At 51.0% G+C, this 19357-nt stretch overlaps 3 protein-coding genes across 3 annotated transcripts; 1 reads left to right on the top strand and 2 right to left on the bottom strand.

Annotated features, from left to right (window-relative positions):
* Positions 1-4104: 4104 nt before the first annotated feature.
* Positions 4105-4959, bottom strand: LOC125552847 (protein TIFY 11b-like). Its single transcript, XM_048716541.2, has one exon. The coding sequence runs from the start codon at positions 4782-4784 to the stop codon at positions 4248-4250; it is 537 nt and encodes a 178-aa protein (XP_048572498.2). The 5' UTR covers positions 4785-4959; the 3' UTR covers positions 4105-4247.
* Positions 4960-13691: 8732 nt separating this feature from the next.
* On the bottom strand, positions 13692-15143 carry LOC125552846 (protein TIFY 11c). Its single transcript, XM_048716539.2, has 3 exons — positions 14543-15143; positions 14229-14410; positions 13692-14127 (listed from the first exon to the last, which is right to left on the bottom strand). Exons 1-3 carry the CDS (start codon positions 14746-14748, stop codon positions 13931-13933), a joined length of 585 nt encoding a protein of 194 aa, XP_048572496.2. The 5' UTR covers positions 14749-15143; the 3' UTR covers positions 13692-13930.
* Positions 15144-18064: 2921 nt separating this feature from the next.
* Positions 18065-19000, top strand: LOC125554227 (protein TIFY 11a). Its single transcript, XM_048717810.2, has one exon. It carries the CDS (start codon positions 18236-18238, stop codon positions 18761-18763), a length of 528 nt encoding a protein of 175 aa, XP_048573767.2. The 5' UTR covers positions 18065-18235; the 3' UTR covers positions 18764-19000.
* The last annotated feature ends 357 nt before the right edge of the window (positions 19001-19357 follow it).

Here is a 19357-nt window from a genome sequence, read left to right as displayed (position 1 = left end):
GCCTTGCCCCCGTCCAACCCTCCGGTGGCGAGTAGCCATTAGAAGTGTGCCGGAGGGAGAGCTTCAAAGGCATGGTTGACAACATGCAATCATCGCCACTCTCCATCTCCGGTACTGCCCCGACGGATGCAGGAAGATGATCGTGGATTGGTGGATATACCCCGGGGTCACCCATGGCCGGCTGCTTTAGAGCATACCAAATCCAGCCCCTCAATCTTCCGCGGACAATGAGCGGTCACGCTTTAAAAAAGTTCCATAATCGGATACCTCATTTAACAAAACTCAAATTCAAAGTGTCCGGCTACTATACATGTCATTGGACTATCAAAAATTGACATGTTCTACCTATATGCTAGCTATGGACAAAGATCATCCACGACTGTCCTTCCCCTTGTCGTCTTTGCGCTTGAAGAAGCAAAATGGATCAAGCTGGATTTCCTCATTGCTGGAGTTGTCCGACCCGTCACTGTCCTCCTTATCTTTGGAGGGCAGTCCGGCCATGGCACGGACCCTCCGACTTTGCTCTCGGACGAGGGCGTGTGGTTCTTCCTCTGCTGCTTCTGTACGATGCGGGCACAGACGAACTCCTCCTCCAAGGCAGCATGCGCCGCCACATCCGTCGGTCAGCATGTCGGCAGCAAGGCGGGCCTCGACCTCCCGCGCAATCTGCTTCTTACGGTGGGCACACAGGTCTATGTAGCTCTCATACTCCACCGCATCGGAGATGGACGACAGACGAACCTTGAGCTTCCTACTCCGGTGGCTTCGAGCATCCATTCCACCGATACAATGGATTCCCGTCGGATCGAATCCATAATAGGTCGGGCCCATACGCCGCAGTCTATGGGTCCATACTGGTCGGAGTCGGATCCACTGTCTCACATGCCAGAGAAGTTCGAAAATCGTCAGAAGGGAGCATTGGGCCGGAGAGTAGTGGAGTGGAGTGGAGCAAAGTGGCTAGGGTTTGACTCAGAGAGCGGATGAGGACGAATATATATGGGGTCGGGGTAGGCCAGCGAGGGTCGGGTCCGACGTGGCAAACGCGCGCGGGCGTACCAGGCCTCCCCATATCCACCCAAGATTTGTGTTAGATATGATGGGTGATTGTAGATACTCTTACATTTAACCCTCTTATTGTGCATTATTTACAACCTCATGGGCGACTGAAGGTTGGCCATATTGATGAGTGCATTTTGCATCACTTTTTTATCTTTTGCTTTTGCGTTGTAGTAATAGAAATTCTGTATTTTATCGCTTTTGGGCTTATTTTTGCTAGGATTCCGAAGAATTAAGAGATTTTAAGCATCAATAACAAAACCCCTATATTTGATGGAAATGTGATGCTAACTGACGCCATAAAAACATTGCATAAGAAGAGGCGGACACGTGAGAGAGAAAATCAGGTGCACGAAGCTATTGAGGAGTGAAGAGTACCTATGCACTATGTTCTGGTTCACTGATAAAAATGTGATGCTATAGATCGGTACACGTGGATACCTCAGAGGAGTCGCCTACTTCGATTGTAGATCGACGGATTTTTCCGAAGAATTCTCGTGGGTGAGAGGTATAACCTAGTTGCGAAAAACGGCGCTCTACAACAACTCTCCTTCGTCTACTTCCATTGTGTGGATTGTGAGATGATCTTGGCCTGTAAGCCCATAATGGTCTTCAGATGATCATGTGCGTATATTTTGTTGTTGCGTAGCACGTTCTAATTTAGGCATGAATACGGTGACCATTTCTGCGACGGGGGCAATTGAAATGTGGTCAAAGTACTCGAGGGCGGCGACGAGGCTGGCACGGGCAATGGCGGATTCAACCTTAAGACGTGCATGGTCCTCGACCCACTCGAGAACTCCCACACAGCCTCTCGGAGAACTCTCTCTCGGGGCGGTCCATTTCGGTCTTGTCAAAGAAAGGTTCATGGTGAGGGTACGGTCACACCGACATTGTAATGGGGGGAGAGAGGGTGAAGGCCAACGAAGGGGCGATGGTGGGTGAGTTTGCGGTAACTGTGATGGAGGAAGAGGGTGGATGTGGTGGCGCCGACGAAGAAGGGTGATGGGGGTTATATACCCTGGAATGAGCATGCTCCGTGAAGGTGAGATTTGTCGCGTTGGGGGTGGCAAGACCGGTGTGAAACGCCACAACGTCCATTAATTGATACTCTTCTCCATGGATATGCAGCTATGACATTGACAGGGGCGGAAACGTCGGCAGTACGGATGACCGCGCCATTGATCGGGATGCGCACGGGAGGAAGAGGCCATATGCTGAAACTTCCCTCTCGTGTGAGCGGTTGCGGGGGTGGGGGAATCGCGGCGCAAATTGCTAGGGTTTTAAAAATCCATGAGCGGTGGAGGGGGATTGAAACATGTGTCAACTGAAAGAAAACATGTGCTAGTCGATGGAGTTTGCTTCTCGTGACGGGGTGTTGGATTCTTGGACGAAAGGGAAAGCACACCGCACCTCGCACATGCTCCTCCTACAGTCTCTTTGCCTGCAGCTCAACTGGGCAGTTTGGTTGGTGCAGGTGTGCCATCTTTCTTCTCCCACCCCTGCTGCATGCTCTCCGGGACAGAGAAGTTTCACCAAGGCATGGTGCATCCTGAGCAGAAGGCGCACACGTTGTCTCCGAGACCTTTTCTTTTCTTTTCTTTTCTTTTCTTTTCAAGGGGAGAATCCTCTTATACTATTATGTACGTACTCGTTTAGGCTATCTCGCTAGCTAGGCCGGCGGCGTCGCTCGGTCTTTGACTTGTTGTGTCGCCTGTCGCGCACAAACATTGCGTGCCGGAGTGCTTTGCTGCCTCGAAGATTTGCGCCGAGATCTGTCCATCATGAGCGCAGGGCAACGTGCTTTGAAAGGCCAGCATGCCTAGCTAACTGGTTTGACGTTTCAAGCTGCTGCTAGCACGATCATGGCCGGCCTACTCCGACCCTTTTCCTGGCGGTGCTATTAGTACTAGCTTTTGTTTGTCCGTCTATAAAGTCTAAACACGATCTCAGCCCAGGGGGGAGCAAAGCGGGCAAACAGCCCCAGCTCGCCACCACCAACACCACTAGATTCCCTATTAAAAAGTACTAAAAGATTAGTCGCCCAGGACAGCAAAGTCCCCTCGATCAGATCCGGCGTGGCGCGAACGAACTAAAAACGTGGCGGATTCGCCGTCCGGAAAGGCGAAAAAGGGAAGCTTTTCAAGCACAAGCAAGCAACCGGTTCCTTCCTTCCCGTTCCCATCCCACGCGCCGTGCCGAGCACGTTGCGCCGGCCGGGGGGCAGACAGAGCGCATCACCGACCGAATCGGCCGGCCACGCGCGCGCGCCGTGCGCCGACGAGGAAAGCACCTCCAGCCCCCGGGTGCAGAGCGCAAAGTAAACCACTCCGTTCCGGCGAGCATCCATGGATGCCGCGCGCCCCGTCCACACTCGCTCCTCCGCTGTCACGTTCGGGTCGGATCAGCACACGCTTTCACGAGGCCGGCGGCCAACAGGTGGCGCCGCCACCTCCACGTCGGAGGAGGAGAGGGAGCCACGGGGCTTCCGAGGGTCGTCGTCGTCTTCGCCGCCGTCGCCGTCGCCGCGTGTGCGCGAGGGCCGAGAGCGAAGGGCCAACGGACGGCCGGGCAGAGCAATGGTTGTTCACCCGGAACGCCATGAACGTGCGCCATTTCTTCGTTATTCTAAGACAAAAACAAAGGGCAATGACGCGTACGCACGTCCAAGTCTCCCACCGCAACCCCCGTCCCCCTTTTGACAAGTTGCGCTCCCCCTTTTCTGACCGTTTCTCACCCACCCTTCCCCTCCCCTCCGCCATGAACTCGTGCTTGCCGAACTGGAGATGGGTTTCTTCCCTTGACATTTCGGTTCATGGGATCATGGCATACGTACTCAAGATGGTAATCGTAGCTGTGCTAGTCGTGGTCGTGATGCCAGACATGGAGGAAGCGTTGTTTGAAGCTGGTAGCACTCGTCTTTATTTCAAGTTATTGTTCGGTTCATGAACTGAACTGGGTTTCTGTGCGAACCATGGCTGATGATCCGCGCAGAAATCAAAAGAATTTGTCGATCAAATCAAACGAACGAACAAAGAGGGCTTGCTATGAACTCAATCTTGTTTCTTTCTTTCTTTCTTTCGCTATTCGAATTTTTACCCAAAGAATACATTAAAATTGAAAGTGCTCTACAAGCGATGTCTTGAGGCGAGCGAGCAAGCCGTCTTGCCCCGTCCGTCCGTCCGTCCGGATCAGAGCGCGAAGGCGCCGTCGGCGCTGGCCAGCCCGAGCCACGAGGAGGACGACGCCGACTTGTCCTCCGAGCCCTTGTTGGCTACCGGCGCGGCGGGGCGGGCGTAGGGCGCGCGCGCGCCGAGGCGGTCCTTGCGCTTCTCGAAGAACCTCTGCAGGGAGGCCTTGCGCATGATGGGCAGGTCCGCGAGCGCCGGGGCCGGGGCGGGCGTGGCGGCCGCGCGCTCGACGCCGGCGGTGGTGGCCATGCGCATGACCTCGGCCGCCTTGTCCGCGGGGAAGTCCTCGAAGACGACCACCCTGCCGCCGTAGAAGATGGTGAGCGGCGTGGCCGGGCCCGCCTCCTCAGCGGCCGCCGCGGCGTGGTCCTGGCCGACGTCGGCGCCGGGCATGAGGCTGAGCGTGGTGGCCGGCGGGGCGCGCGGGGGCGGGGCGACGACGGCGGAGGAGGACATCTTCTGCTCCGCCTTGACGTACTGGCTGAGGACGCCGCACGCCAGCGCGAACCTCCGGCTCTTGCTCTCCATCGCGGCCATGGCAACACTTGTTCTCTCGTCTCGTCTCGTCTCGTCTCTTGGCCGGGCGCTGCTGCTCGCCGCTGCTTCTCGTTGACGATGACGGTGGTGAAGATGGAGCTGCGGTGCGGCTGTGGTGACTCTGTGGACGGATGGCTGTGGGGGGCGGGATGTGAGGTAGTCTATGGCGGGGAGGGCGGTTATATAGGGGGGTGGGCGGTGTTGAGGGGAGGGGAAGGGAGGGAGAAGCAGGCAGAGTCGCATCCTCCATGGCCGCTTGGTTTGTTTTTGTGAATAGATTAGGCGAGTGAAGGAGACGTGGTGGTGGTGCGGGGCACGAAGAACACGTGAAGATTGAGGCCGGGGGGTATGGGTGGGTGATGGCGACGGATGCGTATTCGGTGGGAGAGTTGCGACCTTTTCTTTTCTTTTCTCTCCCTGTCGCCGTGTCTCTTGTCGACCGCGGCTTTGCCCCGTCTCCCGCCACTTGTTTTATCTCGCACGCGCTTCATGTGCGCCTGCCGCCTCGCCTCGGGGGGCTTTCTAGTTTCATCTCTACTACTTCTGTCTCTCGTTTTTGAAAAATGTTTTAAATTTCTGACCAAGTTGCATGAACCGAACGAACCCAAGTTTCCTTTGCCCCCAGGAGGGCGTGAACCAGTGAGCTTGCAGCTGAATGCAAATGGATTTAAAACTACCCCTCCCGTTGCTAAATGTAATTCTTTTTAGAGATTCCAAAAAGAGACGGAGAAAATAAAGTGAATCTACACTCTAAAATATGTCTATATACGTCCCTATCTAGCTTGTATTGAAACCTCTAAAAATACTTATGAAGGGAGAGCGGCAAGCCGGGGGTGCCAGAAGAGAGCATCCTAACGGATATGCCTGTGGATGTATTGTCCGCAAACATAGCACCTCCTTGAAAATTCTGGGCAAAAACAGTGCAAACAGGGATGCTAATGTTTTTTTTATGTCTGCTTACTTTGCTAACAAGTGGACCCCATATGTCATATGGAGAGCGCGTGATAGTCAGTTTCTCCCATCCACTGCCATGTTGGTGTGCCACTCTTCACGCAAATGGCAGCAGGCGATGGGATGACTTCGAATGAAACGGTAGTGCAACTTTCTATACCAAAAAACCGTGAGGGGTATAGAAACGGCGAGCACGAGGGGTTGTGTCATTTGAGTATGCCCTAGTACCTCAAGAACTCGATCAGTCCGCAAATTACGTCGTCATCAAACCAATGCACTTCGGGAGGTAAATTCCCTTTCACCACATGCCTTTCGGATGTTCTATTTGTATTGACCGTGCACTCTTGTATGAGCGTAAAGTGCACGAATCCACAATACTGTCACCATGCCATAATTTCCATGTGCTCAGGGTCAATCTTACTATTAATGCACTCTTGTATGAATGTAAACGTGCATGAGTTGTATGTTGTATGAGCCTTGTGTGATACCGTCGGAAGAGATTACATGATAGCACCGGATGAGACTTCTTGTTAGTGTGTGTGTGTTGTTTGAGTCCGCCAAATGAGTTTGGCGACTGGTGTGGTTGCCGGCGATATGTGTGAATGTTGTGTGAAACCACTATATGAGGGTTGCCTCATGATATGTGAGAATTGTGTGGTGTATCCATGCCAAAGGAAAATATCGCATTAGAAATCACCACCAAAACACCTGCACGCTCATTGAAGATGTTAGTTGAGCATTTTTTGGGGTCAAGCGGTTCAAAACTACTATTTGTTAGTACTTCATCCGATCCATTTCAGTGCTAGATACATCAGTAATATGGATCAGTGAGAGTAAATATGTTTCTGCCAATCTCATCTTTAAACAACAGTATGCTTTCAGAATTTTTATTAAAATTTCCGGTATGATGTGTGTTTTATTGGGGGTTAATTTTGTTGGGTAATGTATTCCACCTATCTTATACTCCCTCCGTTCATAAATATAAGTCTTTTAAGAGATTTCAATAGAGACCACATGCGGATGAAAATGAGTGAAACTACACTAAAATACATCTATATATATATATCCGTATGTAGTTCATATTAAAATATTTAAAAAGACTTATATTTAGGAACAGAGGGAGTAATTTGCAAACTTTTAAATTCATACAAAAAATGATTTCTTCTCCTCTTAAGAAAAAAATGGTTTATCTTCACTGAGTTGTTGTTTAGATGTTAAGTTTTCATATGTAACAAACTATTACACAACTCGCTATGCTTAACTATCATACAAAACCATCTTAAAGTCGTTTGTGAGAAGTGGGTATGAATGGATGTGCTAATAAACCTTGTTCCAACGACGAAGATTTTAGTATAAAACAGAAAGTACCACGAAATGATAAAGAGTTGTGTCATATCAAAATATTTGTAAAACTTCATATTTGAATCCTTGTAGGCATGTAGTGCACCATTAAATTAAAGGTTGTTGAAGAATTCCCATGTTTTTGTTGTACTCTTTTATTGCAATGACAATAAGCAAAGTTGTGTACATATATCTATTCACAATGTACAGTTAAATTATCTAAATTTGATTACGAATAATTGTAATTATTTCCTCAAAAAATTCCGGTAGCAACAATATCATTAAGTTTGTATGCATATATTGATCGTAAAAGATTTTTATATTATTATATTTTCACTAACATGGTGAATACTATATAAAGAGAAACGATTAAAGTTGCTTGGTACAGAGTAAATTTCAAAGAGTTGATTTAGAGCATATTGAACACGAAATAACCATCTACTCCCTCCGTAAAGAAATATAAGGGCGTTCAAATCACTAAAGAGTGGTTTATTAACGTTGAAATAAAAAATCAATATGCGAAATTTGCACCACAATGTGTGAGTATTTCTTACGGAAGTAGCCATTAGATACAATCGGTGGAAGGACGAATATTTATATTTATTCACAAATTTAACTTGTATGTGCATGTCAAACCACAATGTGTGAGTATACAAACAATCTGAATTTGCCAGCATAATATAGAAGCACTTTCCATCTTTTCAGAGGAAACTTATAATGAAAATAATATAATATCACAAAAGGTTGATTATCTAACTTCCAAATTATATGCATTTGTCTTCACCACATGTAGAAAAAGGAGAAAAGACTTATAATTAATATGTGTTTTGATCTTGGTTGATGACCAAGTTTATAATTGGTCTTCTGGTAATTAAATCTTAAAACAAACGGAAAAACGATCTTCCTATACATCTACAATAGCTAGGAAAGAAAAGTTATGAAGCGCTTAGCTTTTGGCCCATTTAGCCCATTCCAATACCACAAGGTTTTTATTGGCTCTCGCGCGGGCGGTTTGTTTGCTATTCCGACCATATCCATCCGCATCACAGCCAAATCAGTCAAGCTTTATCGCCACCTTACTTCGTTCATCCTAGTAGATCAAGCTAATCATACGTGCAGTAAAAAAAAATTCTAACCACTAGTAATGGTTTGAACTCCCGCTATAAGTCGGGGACATCCATCATCTTTTTTTTTTCTTTGAATGATTTGCCATCTCCCTCCCTTTTCTTCCCTCTTTCCCGGCTTGTGCTCCATGTATATTCCGATGTCCGTGGTTATACCGGTATATGAGATCCTTTGATATTTTCATGTCGGTCATTTTCAGATTATATCGAGGTGAACTATACAAAAAAAAAAAGCGAACGCATGGTTCGACACGAGGTGAGATAATGGCTAACCGGAGACGGCGCTCCATTAACAAACAACAGACATAAACACCACCTCAATAAAATTAGCGTGTTCACGATTTCAACAAGGTTTGCTTGCTTGCACACGCCAAGAACAAACGGATGCATATGCGAGCTCGCCCACACACGTGCATTTGCATGCCGCCATCAACCAAACAGAGCAGCAAATAAATCTCGGCCAACCCGCACAGCCGTACCACCCCTACACCAGAGACCAGACAGTCACGAGACGCACCCTCCCGGCATCAAGTCGGCATCGGCCAGCCGGGCTTTACTCCGGCTCCCCGCCCTTTTGCCGTGCCCGCCGATCACGAGGACACGAGGAGGAGGGAGAAACGGGTACATGTTGTCGACTGTACTTGAATCGCGGCGTGATCTTATCTTTCCCGGCCCACGGTTCGCCGGAGGAGACTCGGCGTGTCACGCGCACCCGCTTTGGTGGTGGTATCACGGAGACGGGGAGCAGGACAGCGACCCGGCGCCCACCCGTCCCCGTCCGACCGGCGCACAAACACGCGAAAATATAAGGCTTTCACGGGCGGCGGACGGGGCCAGTACGGCATGGCGCGGCGAGGTCGGCCGGTCGACGGACATACGGCCAAGTATAAACTAGTACTCGTGGTCACATGCTGAGAAACGTGGGGGAGACGACGAAAGATGATAATAGTACCAGTAGACAGTAGGAGTACTGGCATTAGACTAGGATATGCTGTGCTACCAGTATGCGGTTTTGTTGCGGTGCGAAAGCTCCGAGGGGGAGGAAGAGGATCGCGCGCGCTTTCGCTTTCGGGCGCCGTGGCCCGGCGCCCGGCACATGGTCCGTCGACCATGGGCGCTGCGTTGAGTTTCTTCTCTTTTTCTCTTTTGATTGATGAATTTCGAGGTGTGTGCTGCTCTGTTTTGGTTTGGTCTCGTCGCAGCCGTTCTGCTACGAGGTGAACATGTGCGTTGACGTCCATAGTTTCCGCTGATAAGGTTTGAATTTTGCGTGATGATGGTAATGGAGTAGGAAGCGAAAGTAAACGGGGAGGAAATGGGGCCAGCCAAGCATCAATCGAAAAGAAAAGAAATGGGGTCAGCCGCGGCCGTGTCAGGAGCACGCGATGGTCGACGGGCGGAGCGCCGCTGGGGCCTCCGGGATTCCAGGCGTGCAGCTACGAACCGGTCACATGCGAAACAAATTCGGTCGTCCTCAACATTTCCGCTCTTTTTTTTAAGGCAGTACCCCTATAAGCATCTTCGAAAGACTGAGCCGGCATATCATCTTGAAATTTACAAAGTAATCATAGACATCTCATCGTTGACGGAAACATCTCCTTCCACTGAACGGGCATCGCCGGAATTTCTGAAATAAATTCAGAAATAAATGCAAGCATCAGTCTTTGAACCCTAACGGGCTGGGGATGCCATAGTCCCTTTAACCATCCAATCACAGATTGGTTTGCCGCTCTTTCTTTTCAGTTGGTAATAGATTAAGTCATACTGACCGAGCTCAACTAGCAGATTCAAATTGGCCCAACTTGTACTACTAGTGTATCTACTCGTACTGACGAGCCTACGTATGACCAGGGGAGATGAGACCGGAAGTGGCAAAACTCTAACCGCAAGCTCGCCACCAGTTGCGTGCGCCCTTCCATTTACGTGTCAAGAAAAAAATCTTATTTACCAAGACATTTGGTAATCGAAGGATTCCGGTCGCCCTCTTGTCAACTCCCTAGCTACACCGGTTGTCAGAGGAAAGAAAAGTCTACACATGACAAATCAAAAATACAGCCATGCACACCACGTACGTGCGTACGCAGGCGAATAAGCCAGCCTTGATAGCAGAGCGCGGTCACACGCTGCGGACACGTACCAGCTCGGGTGCTCCCAGCGAACCGGAATGGAAAGATTAACTGAAAACTAATCCTGCGGACCTACGTGCAAGATCTGCCAAACGTACGAGAGAAAGAAGATTTGATCAAACTTGCTCCTCTTTCTGATCACGACGGATCCTCTCTTGGTAATTTACTCTTCCGCTTTTGACTTGCGACGCCGAATTAAGTACTCCTACGTGCCACGAGGCCGACAGGAGTTTAGAGTAGTAAATAATTACAGCGACCGCAGCGTGTTTAATTTCCAAGGTTAGCCGCATCAAGTTTTGACGTGGTAATTAAAAGCTTTGACGTGCGCGCGCACGCAAAGTCTCGACGAGAACAACGACGTGTAACCGCGAACACCATGCGCACACTACGCATGCCATGCATGATGCATCACGCACGTTTCCTGCTTCTTCCAACGCCTTCCTACCGCGCACGACACGTACGGGGACGAATTGGATGACCAGGTTTTAGCTTTTGGCAATCGAATCTTGAGCTCATCGATCACAAGGTGGCACGCCACCTGTCCGATAAAGGCAGGCGCAGATCTATGAATGGAGAACGTTGCACTACTTTCTACAGGACCTAAATTGTCAACAGGGATAAACAAAGACAGGATGCTTGAATCCGGCCCCTCCGCAGTTTTACAAAGACAGGGGCATCAACGGGCACGTGGTCGTTTAAATTTGTACACTGGACACATCCATTTGAGCGACAACTAATCTCAGAAAAAGTGAACAACTTGTAAGAGCATCTACAGCCGGATCCTTTAAACGCCCGTCGACGCGCCCGGCCGGATAGGAGAGAGGGAAACAAGTGACCCAACTGGACCCCTCATATGTTCTTTACATGTCCAGGCTGTCCGCGAACCCTCATGTCCATCTTAAATATGGGGAGGATATGAGGGCTCGCGGACACGCCCGGTCAATCCGCCACATAGAACGCAGCTTTACCCGGACCACCTTTTCTCTTTCTTTAGTCATTCTTTTATTTCCCTCTCTTCATCTCCACCAATCACGTGCAAATGATCGGACATATAAGGAAGAAAATGAGAATTGTGGCTGCGCGAATGAATAAATAGGGGTTCAAAACGAACACGCCCGATCAGCGTCTGCGGGCGTTTGAGGTGTCGAACTAGAGTTACATGGCTGAAGATGCTCTACTGTCATCGTCTTGCAGTTCGGGGAATTCATAAACTTCCTTTTTAAAGACACTCTACAATTTTCACATATCCTATGGAGAAACCTCCGTGGCCCGGGGTGAATTAAAGACCGCGCAACATAAACACAATATATTGTTTAACCAGCTTCGCGATACAATCACAAACACACATACAAACCAGGGCAACTACAAGAGGTATACATGTACAAGGAACATAGTGAAGTTACATCTAAAGGCGAGTGGGACTGAACAAAACACAAAGAAGCAACACGATGCGAAGAGACTAAGCCGTCGGATGGGAAAGAACAAAACTAGATCGTTAGGAATGCACCACATCGTCAGACCTTTCCCCACAAACGAGGGACACAATCCCGACAGTCTGAAGCTCCCCACAGTGAGCCAATGCATGGACAAATGGCCCCTCAGTCCAGTGGCGGAGACACGACCCAGGCCGGGCGGGGGGGGGGGGGGGGGGGGGCTAGGCCCGGGCGTGAGGATTTATCCCTTTGTTTGACTATAGTGTTTTTTACATTGTTGATCACTGTAGCAATGAAGCAGACTTGGGGCCCGGTGGTAGCCTGGTTCCGTCCCTGCCTCAGTCAAAAGAGCACATCTCGCTGCAGGTCTACAACACACCCTACCATCATCAAATAGCACCCCACCACCACATAACCCTGAGAGAAGCATAGAACAATGGACTAAAAACGACGCCTTCAAGGAGGGGGCGACATCAAGGCACCACCACCACCCAACTCGGGCCCACAACCTTGAGGAAACTGAAACTAAGGGTGAAAGTGGTTAGGGTCATTTTCAATCATAATCATTTTTTAGTCCATATATGGTAAGACATTTGAGCACAATCTGACCACGATTCGTGTGGGAAATTAGGATAGGCTATATAGGACATGGCATTTCTAATATACGAAGATATAGGAACATCCTATTTCTAGCCGGATAATCAAACCATTTAAATATTGTTATCCAAATTACTAATAAACTTTGAAGTATTAACCAACAAACCGAAGCTAAGGCTCCCGTTTCACCCCTAACCAGAACTGACGTGTAGAAACGCTACCCGACCGGCCCCTGCCAAATATGTCACGGTAGAGGAGATCGTTGCACCGCCTAGGAAGATTGTTGTGGCATTGCCGCCCTCCACCCCCCTTCCAAAGACATGACAAGAAGGGTTGTCGCCACCCTAGCATGGCTTACACGAGAATGAAGGCCTAATCAACACATTCCACCATTGCAGCTTTGCCCCAATAGTGGCGAAGAAGGGAATGATGAGGGCGGGGAGTGCTCGGTGGCGACTAGGGTTCGCAATCCAAGTCACCCGTGTGGGTGACACAAGACATGGGTGAACTCTTGATTTTCACATATTCTTATGAAGATACAAGAACCAACAGTCTAACGAGCAACTGTTAATATTTCACACTAACACATAATAAAAAATAACCAGTAAAAGTAACAATATTGTGCACCATCACTACATTTAATACAGCTTATACAAATCTAAGCTACGTAATTAGTATACTTGCATACAGTAAATAATTCAGCATGAAAGAATTCTTTTATTCGACACCAAAGAATTCTCAAACAGTTGAAGAACACACGTACTATATATATTTAGCCAGTGCCATGTAGTTGATTGCCCCGACGCAGCCAATTAACGGGCGTAAGATAAAACCGACATGTAGTAACGCTACCCGACTGGCCCCTACCGCATATGTCACGATAGAGGAGATCATTGCACCACCTAGGAAGATCATTGTGGCATCGCTGCCCTCCGCTCCCCTTCCAAAGACATGACAAGAAGGGTTGTCGCCACCCTAGCATAGCTTACACGAGAATGAAGCCCAATCAACACCTTCCACCATTCCGGCTTTGCCCCAATGGTGGCGAAGAAGGAAATGACGAGGGAGGGGAGTGTTCGGTGGCTGCTAGGTTCGCCATCCAAGTCACGGGTGCGGGCAGCACAAGACATGCGTGAAATGTAGTTCTCTCAATTTTCACATATTCTCATGAAGATACATGACCCAACGATCTAACGAGCAAACGTTAATAGTTCACACTAACACATAAAAAAATAACCAGTAAAAGTAACAATATTGCGCACCATCACTACATTTAATACAGCTTATACAAATCTAAGCTACGTAATTAGTAGTATACTCGCATACAGTAACAAATTCAGCATGAAAGAATTCTTTTATTCGACACCAAAGAATTCTCAAACAGATGAAGAACATACGTGCTATATATATTTAGCCAGCGCCATGCAGTTGATTGCCCTGACGCAGCCAATTAACGGGCGTAAGATAAAAACGGCAACAATCAAGGATCCACGTAGCAGTACATAGTACTAGTAGTACTACGTGGAGAAGCAGTGAGGCAGTGATTTATTCCTCTCCCCGGCTCATCAAATCCTTCAGTTGAGCTGGAGCGCGGGGTTGACGCCGAGCCACGGCGCGCCGCCGTCCTCCGGCGCAGCCTTGCCGGCCGTCTCCTTGGCCGCCCCGGCCCCCGGCGCCGCTAACGGCGCCGGGTACGGATCTGCCGCGGTGAGCCTGCTCTTCCTCTTCGCCAGGAACCTGTGGAGCGACGCCTTCCTCGCGACCGGCAGGTCTACACAAGCGCGCGCGCGCACGACACATGTTTTTGTCAGTTGGTTGTATTTTGTATCTAATACGGACGGTGACCGAGCACGAGTGTAGCGCGATCCGGACCTGACAAGCAAGGCTGCCCCGGCGCGTTCTGGCAGGCGGGCTCGGCGTCGGGGGCGGGCGGCGGCGCGCAGAAGGAGCCGGCGAGCTGCATGAGCTCCCTGGCCTTCTCGGCGGGGAAGTCGTCGAACACGAACGTCCTCCCGCCGTAGAAGATGGTGAGCGGCGCTCTCTCAGGCCCCGTCCTGATTAGCAACAGCGTTAGCATCCATCAACCAGGAGTGAATATTTTCCAAGAACTCCATGGGAAGACGTTTCGAGGACGTTCTCCGGTCACCCGGCGGGCACGAAGGTGTGGCTGGCGCGCAAAGACGTACCTCTCGTGCGAGCCCCTGACCGTGCCGGCCTGCTGGGGGAAGAGCTCCATGGTCCGGATCCGCTGCTCGGGCGCCACCGCCTCGACGCCCGGCGAGAGGCCCACGGTGACCACGCCAGGCTGCTCCCTCATGTACTGGCGCAGCAGGCCGAACGCCGCGGCGAACCTGCTGTCCCCGGCGGCCTGGTGCTGCTGCTCGGCTCCCATGTCGATCTCCAGCGGAAGGAAACGATGAGACCTGCGGTGCCGAGGTATGTACGTGTGTTTGCCCGTCCGGCCGGGGGGCGGGTGAGTCGCGGGGTTAAGTCCCGGCGCGCTCTCTCCTTTTCGCGGGCGTGTACAGCTGGGCGAGGCCTAATTTCTGTTTCGCGGGCAGGAGAGGAAAACAGCATGTGAAAGGCGCCGGCCGGGAGGCGACGGGACGAGGAGTGATGGATGGATGGATGGATGGATAGGAGCGGAAGGCCCGTCCGTCTCCCAGCACCGCACGTCTCGCCCAATTTCGCCGTGGGTTTTCGCCGATCGGCCAGCCGGTCGGCGTGTATTTGCGGGGTGCTGCGCATGTGCGCGGCCTGGTGGCGGTGGTGGCGTGGAGCGACGAAAGGGGGTGGTGGAAGAAATGCCTGGGCTCTGTACGTTTTCGGGGTTGAGTTCGGCGGCCGGTTTTGCTAGGCCACGGTTGCGCGTGCAGTGTGCAGCGCGGGTCATGGGCTGGTGGTGGGGCCCCTATACTCTCTCCTGGTGGTTTTTCTTGGCCACGTCGGGGGTTGTGTCTTCCTTTTCTTTTCTTTTCTTTTTTTTGAACATGTTCTTCCTTTTCTTTTCCATGGTATAGCTGCGTTGCTTGTTTTTTTCCCGGTTTTACTAGGTCTCTGTTCATTGAGACTTCGTTATGTTACAGTCGATAGTATCTTTCTTTGATTTTGCATGGAGATTCATGCAAAAACAATTTTTTTCAGTTTTTTTCTTCATACATACTATATCATTTGACTGAGACTTGCTTAAGCCTTTTAATCGACTGGGACCTAGCCGCACCCATTTCTTTTTGCGTTGCTTGACTATGCAATACTTTCTTCGTTTCAAAATAGATGACTCAACTTTGTACTAATCATACTTTGTACTAACATTAGTATAAAGTTGAATCATCTATTTTGAAACGGAGGGAGTAGAAGGCAAAGGTACTTCTAGTTGAAAAGTACTCCCTCCGTTTTAGTTCTAAATACATCCATTTTCGCGACGAGTAATTCGGAACGGAGGGAGTAATACAAAAGAATTTAGAACGATCAATTAGAAAAGGTGGTCGAGTTGAAAAATATAATAATCCATTAAAAGCGATCACTTAAGAAAGGTGGTGACTGGCTAGTGCCTAGGAGCCCAGTCCAGGACAAGTTAGCAAAAGTGATCAGCACATGCTCGCAACAAAAGAGAAGGACTAAGAAGTGTCTAAGCAGTACGTAGTTTAATTAATCGGCACGATGATCAATACGTAAAGAGCCAATGTCATGCAGGGGACGTGCAAAGGCGGCGAGGCACGGCACGCCAAGCTATTCTCTGCTGTACTTGGGGCGAAGAAAGTGTGAAAGCAGCACAAAGCCGCGGGGCATCGAATCCATCCATCAGTCCCACACTCCGACTTGCATGGGAACGCACGAACGAACTCAAGGAGTAGCGGCACGATTTGACGTACTTGGCCGACTACCAAAGGTCGGCCCCGACGCCGCCACACGCACACGTATCGTCGTCGACACGTGGGCACGCCCGTCGACACTGCATAGCACCGCCACGCGCGCAATCAGCCATGCTACGAACGGAGCTGGAAGCTTCGTGCATGCATCCGGCGACGCTTAGTTCTCGTCGTTGACGCGTGCAAGTCGTCGCCGCGGCAGCCAGAATAGAGAAGGCACCACGCGGGATGCACAGGGAATCGGCCGATCCTGCAGGCGAGTGCGTGCACGACGTCCTGCGCTCGACGATATGGTAGGATAATGGCCCCCAACAGCCGAGCGCAAAGCATGGCTGCATAGACAAATGGGATCGGTTTGGCCGCATCGTACTATCCTATTTGTCCTACGTCGCGTAGATGAGCTCGCGCACATTATGTTAAGACAAGACGTCCCGCGACTAATCATGCACGCACATGAGGGATCGGCTATTAGATTAGCTACTAAAGCTCGCGTGGAGAGGAGTGGTTGCCTCCCCCGTGTCCTCGGCCGCGTGATCGCCAGTCGCCCGTAGTGCCTTTCTAGTAAGTTTCTTTACCGAAAGCTAGCTAGCCAGCCAGCCAAAGGGAAGGAACCGCGTCCAACTCGGTCGATGGTACTTCGTCCGTTTTAAATTACTCATCACAGAAATAAATATATCTAGAACTAAAATATATCTAGATACATTCATACCTACGACAAGTAATTCGAAACGGAGAAAATAGTATGCACGGTTCGGCTAGCTAGAGAGAGAATCGACGGACGCACAACGACACAAGTTGGCTTCGCCGAACGTACGGGGGCAGCCTACCTGCTCCTTCGGGCTACCCGACGGCCGTGGGGCGCGTCGGGTGCTCGAACGCGGGGAGAAATGGAGAAGAATCGTGCAGATTCGCTATGAAGGCAGTGTTGTTTCAGCGCGTCGGGTTCGTAGCAGGAAGAGGAAATGGCCCGTGCCGGAGCTAATAATGTGCAGTGGACGTGGCGCCTCGCCTAAAGTGCATGCGCGGGTTTGGCCGTGTTGGGATACCTGCGGTGTACAGTAGCCTTCAGCTCCACGAGTTGATTCCTGGGATGGGAGGATGCGAGAAGCTCTTGCGGTATATGTTGTGGTGAAAGAAGTGATGCACGTGCCACAAAGCCAAAACAGTCATGTGGCTCCCATGTTTTTGTTTGCTTTCTTCCAAGGAACACTTTTATTTAGGAGTGTTGCTATCCTTGGTTAAGGGGAAACAGCGGGGCGGGGACCCTAATTAACCAACCGGATAAAAGCAGCGCTTATCTCGATCTGAGCATTTCCATCGCCCACAACACACGCGACACATTCGCAGAAAGGAACCCTATCCCTTTTTTCACCCCCGGCGCACGAGGCAGAAACGTAGCGGGCACGCGGTTAATCACGCAGCTTCGGCGTCCATCCGATGTGAATCGACGGATTCGGGCCACTCGTCCAGCCAGCCAGAGGCCCTTGCCCAGTCCATCACAGCCTCTCGTTTTTTTACTGCCAGGCCCGAAACGGGAAGGAGGAGACGGTTGCTGGTCGTCGCGCCAGCGCGAGGGCGCCCGTTTCCGAATTCACGCACGCGCGTCGCGCGCTCGCGCGGTCGATCCGCCACCTTCCCCAGCGCCCCCTCCCCTCGCTGTGTCGCCCGCGCGCGGCATGCGCCGGCCGGCCAACCGCCCACGTTTTCCCTCACGTCCCGCCCGTCCCTAACCACCATCGGGTCGCCACGCCGCACCGCCCCTCCCTCCCTCCCTCAACTGCATGGCAACCAACTCCTCGTCTCGTCCCGTCTCGTCTCCACCTCCCCTGCCTCCTGCCGCGTCCATCTATATAACACGGGGTCCACGAACTCGATCGATCGAACGGCGACCGCGGTTGGTGCGCAGAGCTTAGCGAACGCCATTGATCGCCACCGAAACCCTCCCTCCCTCTCGTCTCGGCTCGCCTCGCCTCGCCTCGCCCACTAGCCCGCACGTCCGTCCAGGCGACGATGCCGCCGATGGCGACCACGACGGCGACGGCGGCTGCGGCCGACTCCGCGGCGCGCCGCTTCGCCTCGGCCTGCGGCGTGCTCAGCCAGTACGTCAGGGCGTCCGGCGTCTCGGCGCCCGGCGTGCTGGGGGCCGCCCTCCAGGAGCCCGGCTCGCCGGCGGACGGGGCGCAGCAGCTGACCATCTTCTACGGGGGGAGGGTGGTGGTGCTCGACGGCTGCACGCCGGCCAGGGCCGCCGAGCTGGTCCGGTTCGCCGCCGCGGCGGCGGCGGCCTCGCAGGGAGCGCCCGTCGCACAGCCGCCCGCGCCGGCGTTCGTCGACATGCCGATCGCGAGGAAGGCGTCGCTGCAGCGGTTCCTGTCGAAGCGCAAGGACAGGTCCGCCGGCGCCGCCCCCGCCCCCGCCCCCGAGGGTCCGCCGTACGCGCATCATGAGGAGGAGCCGGCGCCGCCAAAGAAGAAGGGCAAGACGGAGGCTTCTTCCTGGCTTGCCCTGGGTAGCTTAGGGGACATGCACGCGCCGTGATAACCTCTCAACATGCACGGCAACATTGGTACATCGAGCTGTGATCAGCGGGGAATTGAAACAACCCTTGCTTCCGTAGCACGGTGTTATTAACGTCTAGTAGTAGTAGTAAGTACATCAATTCAAGCCACATGTCGTGGCATGCATGCTCACTGCAGAGCGCGGTAACATAATCGTAACATTCCATCAAAATTTAACCCATGCACTATGTTTCTTAATTTATGTATGTTGTATCAACCATGTGTTGCCAAGTTGCTCGCCTCATATATACTGATGCGCCGTTTATTTATTTTAAATTTAATGATCAATGAGTTTGTCAAAACACTATTATATATATGGTACTCTCTCCGTCGGCAGAACGTTTTTTACATTAGTGTAGTATAATAAAAACGTTCTTATATTATGGGACGGAGGGAGTATTACATACAAGAAAATTGATAGAATTCCACTATTCGTACAAATTTGTATAAAACCATTAATCATGGAGGAAAATTTCAACAAAAGAATTCAATGAACTTCATGTCACATCTAGAAATATTTAAATTATAATAGTTCACGTAAAGTGAAAAAAACACAACCCTGTTATGTATGGAA

The sequence above is a fragment of the Triticum urartu genome, chromosome 4A (genome assembly GCF_056163025.1).
Source record: "Triticum urartu cultivar PI428250 chromosome 4A, HENAU_Tu73, whole genome shotgun sequence".
NCBI lineage: Eukaryota > Viridiplantae > Streptophyta > Magnoliopsida > Poales > Poaceae > Triticum > Triticum urartu.
The sequence above is the reverse complement of the archived record's forward strand: the minus strand, read 5'-3'. Positions and strand labels throughout refer to the sequence as shown.